This window comes from Vespa velutina, chromosome 2 (assembly GCF_912470025.1).
Source record: "Vespa velutina chromosome 2, iVesVel2.1, whole genome shotgun sequence".
Taxonomy (NCBI): domain Eukaryota; kingdom Metazoa; phylum Arthropoda; class Insecta; order Hymenoptera; family Vespidae; genus Vespa; species Vespa velutina.
Genome location: NC_062189.1, coordinates 15165047 through 15180046, shown reverse-complemented (window position 1 = coordinate 15180046; position 15000 = coordinate 15165047). Strand labels below are relative to the sequence as shown.

The window sequence follows — 15000 nt, the reverse complement described above, 5'->3', positions numbered from 1 at the left end:
AAACGGTGCTTCTTGAAAGGTTTGATGACGTGGAGCCTGGTTGGTTGGTGTTTCAGTCTCCGGATACTCAGGCATGGCAGAATGATTACCTGCAAGGCACGGGCTGCGAGATGTACACGGAAACCCTCTCCCCGTCCTTTACCGGGATGACATTTCCCCAAGCCAGCGAGTAAGTTCTCGCTGCCATCAGCTGCAACGCTCGCGTACATCACTGAGACACGTTAATATTCACATTCACATTTACATATACACACACACACACACACATATATATATATATATATATACATACAAGCACACGCACTGCATACATATACATGATAACGACATATACATGATGAACGACGACGAATACAGCAAACAGATTCGTATAATAATTATCTACGTTTAACTCATTAGCGAAAAAAAAAAAAACTTGATCGTTGTTTTTGGACGGTTAACGAGTTAAATTCGCATTAAATTAAATTATACCTTTTTCTTCTTTTCTTTTTTTAGTTAGACTGACTTAATGACATCACGAAAGACGTACACGAAACAAACACATATACGTATTTATACATGGATTTATACAGTTTTTTCTTTTTTTTCTCTCTCTTTTTTTTTTTTTTTTTTTTTTTTTTTTTTTTTTTTTTACACTCGCCGACATTCGAATGCGATTCTACATCTTTCTTCATATTGTGTAGATTTCTTGAATTCCTTATATATTATATATACATATACATATATAAATATATATATATATATATATATTTATATATTTTATATTATACTTGTGGATATTTCCGTGTTATGATAAAGGAGCGTATCACTTTGGACGAGCTATTTAAATGAGAACGTTCAAAATTGTGTGCGTCGAATTATCGTCGAAATTTCTCTCTCTCTCTCTCTCTCTCTCTCTCTCTCTCTCTCTCTCTCTCTCTCTCTCTCTCTTTCTCTCCCTTTCTCTTTCGCGAAAGCTCGTTTTATCGTTCCCGAGTATATTTGAACGAGCACGAAGTTATTTTTCGTTTCCTTGGATCAACAAACGTTCTCATTTAAATTAACGTACCTATGTTGCCTGTGCGGCCCTTCACCTCGGCCCTTTTGATCCACGAGTGAACTCTTACAAACGTTTTTTTCTTTTTTTTTCTTTCTTTTTTCTCTTTTTCTCTCTTTCTCTCTTTCTCTCTCTCTTTCTCTCTCTCTCTCTCTCTCTCTCTCTCTCTCTATCTATCTATCTATCTCTCTCTCTCTTTCTCTCTTTCTCTCTTTCTCTCTTTTTTCCTTTTTATTTTTACGTAGATGCATTTTGTCTCACTCCTTTTTTTTTTATTGTTTTGTGTTTCGTTTTTCCTTTTTTTTTTCTTTTTGAGTATGCCTTTAGGCCTGTCTTTCATAATATTTTTTTTTTTTTTTCATCTACGTAAGTTCTCGTTATTCTGTTTTTGGAGTTTGGATTTCTCCTTTTTTTATCTGGGAAATTTTATCTTCTTTCGAATGTGCACATCTGTCTCTCTTTTTATCAAATTTCGATCCGTAGAATTAGACACGGATAAGAACGTAGATTCCATTTCGATTTCTAATCGCCGATCTAAATTTTTTATAACGCATATCGTGTAAATGAATTATATTTAATAAATTATGTCATTTGTGGAATCTACGAGCTCGTTCGTGATAAAGCATAGTATTGTATATCGTATTTTGTTTAGGTGAAAAACTTTTTTCACGGCACGAAGTATTTTGAAAATGAAATCGTAGCGATTAGTGAGTTGTGATTTCTTCTTCCTTTTTCTTCCTTTTTCGTTTTTCTTTTTTTTTTTTTTTTTTTTGATATTTTCTCTTTTCTTTTTTTCCATTTCTCCATGGACAGAAAAAAAAAAAAAACATAAATTTTGATTTTTCAATTACGAAAATATGATCTCCAAACAGACAGGAAAAACACAACAGAATTTTTCATACGCAAAAAAATCTTTTCTTATTCTCAAATTTTATATGTATATACTTACATATATACAGACATTTTGTAGATATTCTTTTTTCTCCCTTTCTTTCTTTTTTTTTTTCTTTTTTGTTGTGGCATACGTCTAGTAGAACATTTGAATTAGTAATTGAATTTGATTTTGATTTCTTATTTTTGTTTACTTTGTTTTATTATCCTTTTCTTGTTTTTTTTTTCTTTTTTTTTTTTTTTTTTTTTTTTTTTTTTTTTTTCCGAAAGTGTACAGTACATACTATATTATTGTTATAGCGTGTGTCTTTTATATTTCTATGTAGCATTACTCTCTAATATTCTTTTAAAGAACGCGAGCATTCCTCAAGTTGTTCTTATTCTTCTTCTTCTTCTTCTTCTTCTTCTTCTTCTTCTTCTTTTGATACGAGCATGCAAGCTGCTGTTTATACTATGTATGTAGAGAATATCATAAAAGAAATTTTTTCGTTGTAACGTGCATCGTATGGATTATGAAATTTATTATTCGCGCCTATATACTTAATATAGAATCACGAGAGCTCGACACGTGAATTTCATTTAATAATTCTTCGAAACGCGATAAAGGAAACGAGGGAAAGATTAAAAAGGAAGGAAAAAAAAGGAAAAAAAAAAGAAAAAAAGAACAAAAAACAGAAAAGATAAAGTAAAAAGAAACGAACAAATAGAGAAATATATAAATGAAAAAAAATTAAAGTGCCAATATTATTCGCAAAAAATCTCACTATTCCTTTATCACGTATATCGAACGGACGTACGTAGAAATTTAGATCGTCAGATTAGTTGGTGAATGCGATGTGTTACGCTTAGATCATCGAAAATAATTCGCATCGAGACTCGGAGTACTGCGAGAAAGGAGAATTCGCACGAAACGAGCATGCTAATCGAAGAATAGAACGTTTCAATGGAATTAATATATATATATATATATATATATATCGATTATTGTTAAATTGAATAAATAAATAAATAAATAAATAAAACAGAAAAAAATAAAAATAATAAATTCTAAAGACATTCATGTTATACGTATACGTTTACTACGTTCTTACGTTCTTCGCTGTTCGATATCAGAACGACACAGATTTCTATATACGTAAATACATGAATATAGATATTTATATAAGAAATGGAAAATAAAATTCAACTCTAACAACATTTGTTTCGACAACCAGCCGGACGACTATTATGGATCGACATTCGTATCCATTATTATTCTTCCTCAAAGTAGCATAAGAAAATTCGTTTTCCATTATTATTCTTCCTCAAAGTAGCATAAGAAAATTCGTTTTCCATCGACGCGTAGCTTTATTTTATACATACGTATAAAAAAAAAAAATATATACCATATATTTTCTCCTTAAATATATACTTTTAGCTCCTCCTCAACCCTTCCGATAGGAATGGCAACAACCAACAATCTGATTATCGTCCACCATTGATCCTAAAAATTTGTCCTGTATTATTATATTCGAACATGAAATTTTTTGAATCCGATTTTATGATTCATTATTATAATAACTATTATTCTCTTTATCTTTCTATCTATCTATCTATCTATCTATCTATCTCTCTATCTATCTACCTATCAATCTCTCTTTCTCCTTATATATATATATAAATATATATATATATATATATATATATATATATATATATATATATAAATTAATTATATACCATAGCAACACACAACTTGGAGAATTTGTTTGAAAATCGTTGAAATCGTCGTAGTATAAAACACGCACAAATATATATATATATAAATCGAGTAGTCTATCAGTTCACTTTAATGTATAATAGTAAATGTAAAATAGTTTTATTTCTCTTTGCTCTTGCTCGTTAATCTAGTATTACGTATTTATTTACATTTCTTTTTTTTTTCTTTTTTCTTTTTTTTTTTTCTTATACATTACGACGAGTTCGCCTAGTATATATAGTAGCAGTTTCTCTCGAGTTTCTCGAGCGCGATATTAGGAAGTAGTAGTAGCGTAGATTAGAAGTGCGCCACCACGACCACCGCCACCATCACCACCACCGCTACCACCACTACTAGTAGCATTAATAGTAGTTGTAATAGTAGTAACTATAGTAGCACAAATATCAGCACATCCTTCGTTATACGTTCGCATGACGATTCCATTGTCGTAGTTGTTCAACGTTCCTAATTGTTCCTGTAGTCTGCATTCCCCTTTCCTCACTACTCACCCCTTCTTCAATTCGCTCGCATGGCGCTTTGGCAAGAATGTCATTTATGTGGCTTACCACCCCCGTTTTTTTGCATGACGAATGCTTTTCTTCACTCTCTCTTTCTTTCTCTCTCTCTCTCTCTCTCTCTCTCTCCTTCTCTCTTTCTCTCTTTCTCACTCTTTCTTTCTTTTTCCCTCTCTCTTTCTCTCTCTCTCTCTCTCTCTCTCTCTCTCTCTATCTCTTTCTTTCTCTTGTTATATTTATCCGAGGACGCATTACAGAGTATTAATTCGTCTACAAGTACAAAATTGCCTAGTTTTCTTGTTATATCATGTAACGTACGTTGTAAGAAGAATAAAAAAATATATATGTATATATATGTATATATGTATATATTTTCATACAATTTTACAAATTATGTCAATTCTCTGTAATGGGCTCTCCTTTTCTTTTTCTTTTTCTGTTTGTTGTTTCTTTCTGTCTTCTTTTCTTTTTCTCTTTTATTTACATACGTATATGCGTGTATGTATGTATATATAAATATATATATATATATATATATATATACACGCATACATTTATTCATTCATATAAATACACATACACACGTAGCTACGTAATATATGTACACGTTGTTGATCTTTCGCACTCTTTATCCGCACGACTTACGTTAATTCTTTAACGAGCAGTTACGTTTCCTTTACGAAGACGTATTATAAGGTATGACGTTACTCTTTCATTCTTTTTTACGATCTCTGAGTTGTTACCTACTCTCGTTTCAGAATAATGGCGAATCGTAGCGTTTTATGTGAGAAACTAGTATGTATATATGTATATACATAGATACATACATGCATATGTACATACCTAGATACTTTCATACATACGTACGCGACAGAGAAAAAGGGATAATTCGACTTTAATCGCAAAGGGATCGAGAGTCTAGGCCAGTGGTGCGCAAATTATTTATAATTGATCATCATCTTTTTTATAGAGAGAAATTCTACGCGAGCTTTACATTTCTTTTCTTTTCTTTTCTTTTTTCTTTTTTCTTCCTTTCTTTTTTGGCGAATATAAAATATAAAGCAATAAAGACATTCCTTTTCCTCTTCTTTTTAATTTTGAAATAAAACGAAGGAATGTATTGCTTTTAAATGTGATCATTTGTATGCATAAGATTCATGAAAATGCCGAGAACCCTCTTTAATATTTTTTTTTTTTTTTTTTTTTTTTTTATTTTCGTATTAGTGAATATATGTATCTATGAAAGAGGGTGGTAATAATATAATATTTATTTTCTTTTGAAAATGAAAAATGTAATTATTTCTATGGAAAAAAAATTCATGAAGATTTCGCGTATCTGTATATCTGTGTGATTTTATCTTTATTTGAAAATCTTATTATTATTATACGTACCTAGAATTCATAAAAATTTCAAAACCTTAGTATCAAGACTCATAATTTGCGTACCGTTGATCTAGATGTTTCTTTGAGAAAATTTCTGATCCAATAGACGTCTATACGATGGCTCCCTATCGATAATGTCGAGTGATTCTACTCAAAGCATAATTAAAAAAAGGCTTTCGAATATGATCGTCGTACGGACATTGAAACTCGTTGGAAAAGAAACGTCTCTTCTCTTTTCTCTTTTTTGTGTTTTATGTTTCTTCATTTTTCTTTTTCTTCTTTTTTTTTTTCTAATATTTTTATTTTATTACAGAAACACGATCTCAACTTGGAGATTTTAAAAAAGAAAGAAATCGATGATATCAACGAAAGTTTCACTGTCCTCTCATTATTACAGCGAAGAGACAGTAACGATCGATGCTGTACGAGTCATCCTTTTAATTGCTTTCTCTTTTTTCTTTTTCAGACTTAAGTAGGTATATACATGTATATACATTCATTACATACATACATACATACAAACAAACATACATACATATATATACATATACATGCATGCATATATATGAATCGTGAAACTGGGACTCGCTGGCATCGATCGTGTCTCTTACGCTTTTCCGTGTCGTTTATACGAATCATTTATTTAGAGTTGACGAGTGCATTTTCATTGTGTTTAGTATAAGTGGCATGTAATCTACGAGGTACCTCTTAAAAAGAATAATTTCGTTGTGAGAATAAAAACATTAGTTAAAAATTGAAATATTTTATTCATTTCGATTCAAATGGATCACCTTGTAGATTCTTTCGCTTATATATATATATATATATTATATGTACCAACTCGCTTAAAAATATATTGTTCGCAAAGTAATCATCCAGTCGATGTTTCGCGATAGATATAATATAGCTGTTTGTTTGAAAAGTGTGCTTTTTGAATGGGCAAAAAAATTGGACAAATATTACGCGTAAACGTATCATAGGTTGTGCTTCACGAAACTGAAACTACTCCTGCTGGCGATTGAGATCAAGGGCGAAGGAGGTGTTGACAGTAAGATCTCGATCAATCCACGTGGTGCCAAGATCGCTGCAAATACTCAGGGATTCTTTATTGCTCAATCCGCGGACGAAGTCAAGCGGTAAGTTACTTCGAAAGTTTCTTTTCTTCTCCTCTTTTTTTTTTCTATTTTTCTTTTTTTTTCTTTTTTTTTCTTTTTTGTTCTTTTCTCTAAATATAAAAAAAACTTACAATACAGTTCTATCGAAACTAATTGAAATGACAATTTTTGATCCAACAAAAACAAAGAAAAAAAGAAAAAAACAAGATTAATCTAAACAACAAGAAATTATTTTAAAACAAAATCTGACAAATTTAATATCTTCTCTTTTTCCATTCAATTTTCAGGGCGTGGTTCTATTGCAAAGCATGCCACGATGATATTAAAGACGAGACACTGATCAAGAAATGCAAGTGCAAAAACTGTAAGTCTTTCCAGTCATTGATCTATTATAATTCAAGTAACAATCATACTAAAAGCAAAAACATTTTTTCTTAAAAATAACAAAAAAAAAAAAAGAGAGAAATGAATTCTTATCAAATCTTCTGCCAACTAACTCAGTTCGGATCGTCTTTGCCAGAGATACCGAGTGCATAACGCAATAATACGATAACGATAGACGGGCGTCTGTGCACAAGGTAGTATACTATTTGGAAGGTGCATAAAAAGAATGTCGACAGGCAAAGAGCGAGCCTTAGATCGGTGCTGTTTTTTTATTACTTTTATTATAATTATTACTATTATTATTATTATTATTATTATTATTATCATCATCATCGTCATTATTATTATCCTTATTATTTTTATTCTTATTCTTATTATTATTATAATTATTATAATTAAGATTTAAAGCGACATGATATCAAACGAGATATCTCCCCCAAGTTTTTTTCTACTTCTCTCATTGAGAAGCTCGCCTGATTCATAAATATAATTATCTGCCTAGACGAGAGTCGATCCTGAATCGACTTTAAAATATTATGTACGATCCGACAAATACTGCGCAATATGCTTTCTTCATCAGAATAATTAATCTCCCTCTCTTTTTATTACTTAATTATCTATCTCTGTTTGTCTCTCTCTCTCCCTCTCTCTCTTCCCCCCTCTCTCTCTTTCTCTCTCTCTCTCTCTTGCTCTTTCTCGCGCTTCTCTCTCTCCCTTTCTCTCTTTATATCTTTTTCTAATAATCAATCCTTAAAACGAGAGATCCATCCCCTATCTCTAATAATCTATTATGTTTCTACTATTAAGAGACGTTTCAGTAATTACTGCGACGATTAACGAAGTGACATAATTGTGACCACTGTATTTATCATATATGATTTAGTGGGGCAGCAGCAGCGCTCCTGGGGCCGGGACTTAGGTAACGTCTTACACACGCTCGCTTGGTCTGATAATAGACTTTTTTTTCACCCTATCGTCTAACAAACTGTTCTTTTTTTTTTTTTTCTTTTCTTTTCTTTTCGTCGTTAACTTCTTCGTAAAGCCCTCTACCCTTCTGCAAAAAATTTGTCTCTTACTCCTCTTTTTTACACTGTACTGGCCAAAAGATCGTTCTTCTTCTTCTTCTCTGCTGTTTCACTATCCTGACTATGCTATCTCTCTCTCTCTCTCTCTCTTTCTCTCTCTCTGTCTCTTGCTCTCTCTTTCTCTCACTCTCTTTCTGCGTTTTTACGACGTTCTGTTTGAAATGTCTGTCTGTATGGCATATCTGCAAGTTTCCCCATTTCTCTTTCTCGCTGTCTCTCTCTTTCTCTATCTCTCTGTCTCTCTGTCTTCTTGTTTCTTCTCTCTTTCTTTTTCTTTATATCTTTATCTATCTATATATCTATCTATCTCTGTACATTTTCCTGTATGTAACCCTACGAGAATGCGTATGCTTTCAAGTTTCTAAATAGCCACCCAAATGTGTGTGTGTGTGTGTGTGTGGGTATGCGTTTGTATCTATGCTATGCGTGCGTGCATACGTGTGCGCGCGCTCGCGCGTGTGTATGTGTGTGTGTGTGTGACAATGAGCAAGGAATAATTACGAAACAAAAAAGGAGAAAGAAGTAAATCAAAGCGAGAACGTTCGAGTCGCTGCCGAACGGGGACAATGACGATGACGACGATTAAAAACAATGAAATAATATTCTTTAACATAATAGTAGTATTGTTAAAAAATAAATATCGAATTTTGTAATATATATTCTCTACTAGTGGACGTAACGTTTGCTTCTTGTTTCTTTTTTTTTTTTTTTTTTTTTTTTTCGTTTTGTTTCCATTTCTAATCGTTAATAATTCTTCGAAGTTAAAGTTTCGATTTAAAGGGAAAGGTCTGTGCTGAATCAGTAAAAATGAATTTTCCTTCGAATAACAAATTCTAAGAGGAAATAAAATGGACCTATATATAATACGACAAACGCATAACATGATTGCCCAATAAATCAGTCAGCTGGCCTGGCATGACCACCTGACTCTTTCTCTCTCTCTCTATCTATCTCTCTCTCTCTATCTATCTCTCTCTCTTTATCTATCTCTCTCTCTCTTTCTCTCTCTCTCTCTATCTCTCTGTCTGTCTCTCTTTCTCTCTCTCTCTCTCTCTCTCTCTCTCTCTCTCTCTCTCTCTCTCTCTCTCTATCTCTAACGGAGGAAATTAGCCTGCACTATAGTGTGTGCTCTTCTCGTTCGTTCTTGCATGCATGACTATAGTTCCCGATACGATTTTCTTTAACGCCTTACTTGGTATGAATTTGGCACTTGGTATTCATACATACTGCCGTATGACAGCTTCACGTACTCTTACTGTTATCAATTATTCTCTGCAATCTATAGTCTTTACTCCGCCCCCTCTCACTTTCTCTCTCTCTCTCTCTCTCTCTGATTTATTTTTCTCTATTTCACATTTCTTTTATCCGTTCCTATATCCTTACCGTTCATTTCTTTTTACTTTTCCTACATCTATCTTCCCTCTTTATCTATCTATCTATCTATCTATCTATTTATATATCTCTATTTCTATCTCTATTCCTATACTCTAACTCTATCTATCTATCTCGCTCTTTCTCATCTTTATCTACCTTACTCTGAACTGTGCGAGATTCGCCGATAAAGAGTCACATTCGATTTCGTATTGCGCGCGATCAAGGAAAAAAAAAAATCGATCCATGAAAGAGACTGCAGCTCGTCTATATAATTCAAATGATATTGCATCGTCGTCGGTTGCACTAGCGCCAATTAGATCTCTCCTATCAAAGGATCTAAGAAGAGAGAGGAACGAAAAGGCGACACTTGACTCTAACACACACGCACACATACGCACACACACACACACACACACACACACACACGTAATAGAATAATTCCGATTGACGAATGGATACCATTCAAGATCTCCCATTTAATATCTTCCCTTTTTTCATGATAAATCTAAACCGATTGAAAATATTATAATCGGATATCGTATCGTTGTATTTAATTAAATTCATTAGGAATAACAAAGTGTTTACGATAGATCACACGATCAACATTCACACTGCAACGTTGTCCTAAACCCTGGGCAATGAAACGATTTTCGTTAAACGATCGGTCAACTAATTTCTAAGGTTTCAGTTAATTCTATTATTCCAGGTATCGAAAGACTCGAAGAGAAAATGAGAGAACGTCGAAGGTAATCGTCGAATATGTGACTTCCATCGTCCTTTTTCAACGATTAACGATAATCACTATTTATCACGTTATTTTTTTATTCTTTCCCTAACCTGTTTTTTTTTCTTTTTATGTTAAAAAAAAAAAAAAAAGAAAAGAGCCCCGTCTGACAGCAGAAACCGTCGAAGATGATTCCAGCGATCGTTGTTACAAAATAGATATCTATCTATATTTGATTATCCGATGATTTATAAATGTTCGAAGTATAAACTTCTCAAAAGCTTTTTTTTTTTATTTTTTTTTTTTTTTTCATTAAAATTGTTCGCATTGATCTTTTTCCTCTTCTCTCTCTCTCTCTCTCTCTCTCTCTCTCTCTCTCGCTCTTTTTCTTTTTTTTTCTTTTTCTAATCTCGTAATAATCTAATTACGCTAATTCGAAGCTTTTTAGAAGTTTACTCACTTCCATTTTTTGTACCTTTATACCTTTTAGCATATTCTCGTCTTCTCGTACGCACATAAATCTTTATTGAATTTCGTAAACCTCTAACGATTGTCTATATGTTTAAGTAATACTCTCCTAGATGCACCGCCTCAATCCCACTTTCTTCTCTATTTCTTGATCTCTATTTACGAACCCGCCTCCGGGTCGATCGCTGAATTTTTCCAGATGTGGGGATGATGATGATGCAGACTGGCATGGTGAAGGGAAACACTGCCTACAGCAGTTTCTTAGATGGTATGCCTACCAACCTTTACCAACCTCTTCCTCCCTTTTCTCCAATCCTTTTAATTATCCGATTTTAACAAAAAAAAAAAAATTTGTCGGAATAATAATAGTACCAATAATAATAATAATAATAATAATAATAATAATAATAGTAAAGAAAATAAAATTAGTTTTCGTTGGTACGTTTGAAAAAAAAAGAAGGAAAAAAAAAAAAAAAAGAATAAACACGAAATTGTCATCGTTAGATACCGATCGACAATTAATTGATCCTTTTAATTATTCTGACAAATTTGTTTTTTTCCTTATAAATCACCACCACGCTTAAAACAAAAATCCTTTCACGTACCTTCACTTTTCTCTCTTTCTCTCTCTCTCTCTCTCTCTCTCTCTCTCTCTCTCTCTCTCTTTCTTTCTTCGTTTCACCTTCACCAAAAGATGATTGAACTCGCACATAAAGTTTTATATATGTCGTTATTAAAAAAGAAAAAATAAGAACAAGACGAGAGAGACAAGATGAAGTAAGTAATAAAACATTTACGTCATCTTATCTCAATGAATTTGTTCTTTTACTTCGTTATTTGAGATTTAACTTTCGATTTCTTAATGTTTGATCATTCGGCTTTTGCAAGAGCTATTAGCAATGTAACAAGTATCTTCGAAGCATTTAGTAATTGCTTTTGTTTTTATATTTCTTTGAATCAAATTAATGTTTCAAATTAACAAGTCAATTAATGACATTGTAAGAAGAGAAGAATAAGTTAGCTTAGATTTTTTTGCAAAAAAAATGCAAATTTTTCATGCTAAAGCACGTTGTTAATACGAACGTAATTAATGATTCTCTCTCTTTCTCTCTTTCTATATTTCTCTCTGTGTTTATATACATTATTAGTGCCTGCGACGTATCACTGATCGACGAAAGTTTTTGCCCGTCTTTTTATTTTTTCTCTTATCAATTACCTTTTTTTAGTTTTTTGTTTCTTCCTCTTCTTCTTCTTTTTTTTTGTTTTCATTTATAATTCCTTCTGTTGTTTTTTTTTTTTCTTTTCTAATTCTTAAAGGCTTGCTGTTAATTGTTGTGAACTAATCGTCGCTTCGGTGTGCTTTCGCCGAATTAATTCGATCGGCTGATTTCACTTTACACGTTCGATATAACTAACAATATGTTAACACGAATTTCTGATAACACTTAACGCTATTTACTATGTGTTATAAAAATTAATTCGTTTCTTACTTTCCCCATTAGTCGTCGTCACAGCTTTGTTCATGCCGATTCGAACCTTTTTGAAGAAATAATACAAAGAAATTGTATTATATAAAGAAAAAGGAAAAAAAAAAAAAAAAAAAAGAAATAGAAAAGAAAAGATAAATTCAATACCATTGAAAATTTACACGAGTCGGCGTACATTCGTATAATGTTCATGCATTTCCAAGTCTTTCTATTCCTAACTAATTCACTTTAATAATACAATTTTCTACTAAGTAAATAACAATATATTTAACAAAAAAATGTTACATATATATATATATATATATATATATATATATATATCATCCAATAACAGCGTATTACCTGTTAATAGACTTTAATGAATCAACAATGACCAAGGCGTTGCCTATATACGATCGTTCGAGTCGTAACAAGCGAGTCATAAAATTTATCGATTATCCATCCTACTCTTCTCTTTCTCTCTCTCTCTCTCTATCTATCTATCTATCTATCTATCTATCTATCTATCTATCTATCTCTCTTTAGAAACTATGATAAGACCCTTCTAACATCTTATTTACCAGCTCGATGTGTGTACGAGCAACCATTTAACAAATTATGATGGTTAATTGCGATCTTATCCTCATCGTTCCTAAGTGTACCCAACGTACGTACGTTCGTACGTACGTATGTATGTATGTATGTATATATGTATGTATGTATGTATGTATATATATATGTATGTATGTATGTATGTATGTATGTAAAATTAGAAGCACCCATTAACCTTGACTAGAGACACGTTCATAAAAGGGGACACACAAAGGCCTTTGTATGACGATCTCTCATCGTCGTGTAACTCTATCATCCGTTTTTATTCTTCTTCTTCTTCTTATTGTTATTATTATTATTATTATTATTATTATTATTATTATTATTATTATTATTATTTTCTCAAGTAAAAATATCATAGTAATCATTAAATTTATGAAAAATTAAAATGAGAATTTTCGAAATACATTATCGATGCCCAGGGTTTATCGAACACACCCACGTTGAGAAATATACTTCCTTTATCCTTGAATATGAAGTATAATGAATGTATATAAAGTATATATATGTATATATATATATATATATATATATATATATATATCTATGACGTAACACACATCGACAAATATTTATCATATATCAGCATTAACATGAAATCATTCACCGACATGACAAGAACAATAACATCGATACATCGTTCTAATCTCTGTCAGTCTTTTCAATCGTAAATGACAAATATTAATGAAGATTCTTTAAGTGGTGAACTCTCAGGTGTCTCTACTTAGTCCGTACTACTTCTTTCAGTCGAGATTTAAACTAGAAGAGTTTTTATACCATTTAAGAGCTCTTTCTGCCAAATCGATTCATAAAGAATACTCATCTATTTCTAAAGGAATTAGCAATGATTATAATATTCGTCAATTATGAATCTCTCATCAATAAAAATCAAACAATTATTACTTAAATCAAATCATACAAACTTTATCCCACGAATTTCTGATTAGCGCGTTACTTCATCTTATTCTACTGAGAGAGCAAACGATTAAACGTCTACGAATAATGTTTGTACATAAAACGGAGATCACTAAGTCTCCACTTCGGTAAAAGTTAAGTGCGTGCAGATTACATTAAAAGAAGAGCCACGTTCTTTGTCCGCACATCTCCGACGGTAAAATAAGTGGTTTATTAAAAAAAGAAACAAAAAAAAAAAAAAAAAAAAAAAAAAGGACAAAAAAAAAGGAAAGAAGAAAAAAAAAAGAAAAAAAAAGAACAACAAAGGAAATAGCAAAAAGCAAGAACAAAAAGTGAAAGACAAAAATATAATTTCGATGGCAATCCCGATATCGATGATTTTCTCTTCATCGAACGCCTACGAGAAAAATCGGATCGATCGTACCCACCAACAACGTTCGAAGAAACTAATTGATATTTGAATATTATCAATTGAAAGTCGAATTGGTACGATCGATTTTGATTTTCATTTCTTTGTCTTTTTAAATTTATACCGACAACGATACACGTCGAATCTTTAGACCCTCGGATTTCCCTCCACGCATTGTAAACCTCGTATATAGGTTGACATTATTTTGGTGTGACAACTAACAGCTCTGGTTCTCCTCCCTCCGGGCAGTGGCCACATTCCGGAAAGGCGTGCGAGCTGTTCAAATGGTCGGAAGAGCAAGTATGTATCCCCCAGTATAGATAGTCTCTCTTTCTCTCTCTCTCTCTATCTATCTATCTATCTATCTATCTATCTAGCTCTCTTCTCTCTATCATCTATTATTTCATTTATGAACAGATATTCACATATGTATATCCAATTGATTCTCTCGACGGATGGTAGTAACGTCTCGCTAATATACGATGACTCGTGGATTCGTTTAAACTAACAGAAATAAAATGAAATTAACCTTTTATTAAATAGTGACACTCATTTCTGTTGTTACGCCATTCTTCATTTATCTCTCTATAACTCTTTTGAATCATCTCTGACAGTAAATACTTTATTTGATATTTTATTAATAATTATAAATCAGTATGAAAACATTTTTATCGACAAATCGCTTATATATATATATATATATATATATATATATATATATATATATATGTATTTATTATTACATATATTATATTAATTAAAATTAAAAACAATCAACTTAGAGTCAAGATACATGAGAATAAAAGTTAAAAAAATAATTGTAATAATACAAAAGGGATTAAATTAAATAAAATGAATATAAAATGAAGGAAAAAAAAAAAAAAA

General features: G+C 31.7%; 1 protein-coding gene and 1 long non-coding RNA gene across 43 annotated transcripts in view; one reads left to right on the top strand and one right to left on the bottom strand.

The window, feature by feature from the left end:
• LOC124946629 (calcium-activated potassium channel slowpoke) overlaps nt 1-15000 on the top strand; it is a 76155-nt gene that overhangs the window by 48058 nt on the left and 13097 nt on the right. For 11 of the 42 annotated variants that reach the window (XM_047487546.1, XM_047487539.1, XM_047487538.1 and 8 more), the window contains exons 12-16: nt 6544-6699; nt 6966-7042; nt 7946-7981; nt 10913-10981; nt 14365-14415. In XM_047487546.1, coding sequence (XP_047343502.1) covers nt 6544-6699; nt 6966-7042; nt 7946-7981; nt 10913-10981; nt 14365-14415 — 389 coding nt within the window. Of the gene's footprint in view, nt 1-56; nt 170-6543; nt 6700-6965; nt 7043-7945; nt 7982-10912; nt 10982-14364; nt 14416-15000 lie in introns of all 42 variants that reach the window. The other 31 variants (XM_047487562.1, XM_047487570.1, XM_047487560.1 and 28 more) reach the window with 13 other exon arrangements.
• On the bottom strand, nt 8824-12543 carry LOC124946632. Its single transcript, XR_007100141.1, has 2 exons — nt 12348-12543; nt 8824-12249 (listed from the first exon to the last, which is right to left on the bottom strand). It is a non-coding gene; the product is annotated as an uncharacterized LOC124946632 (long non-coding RNA).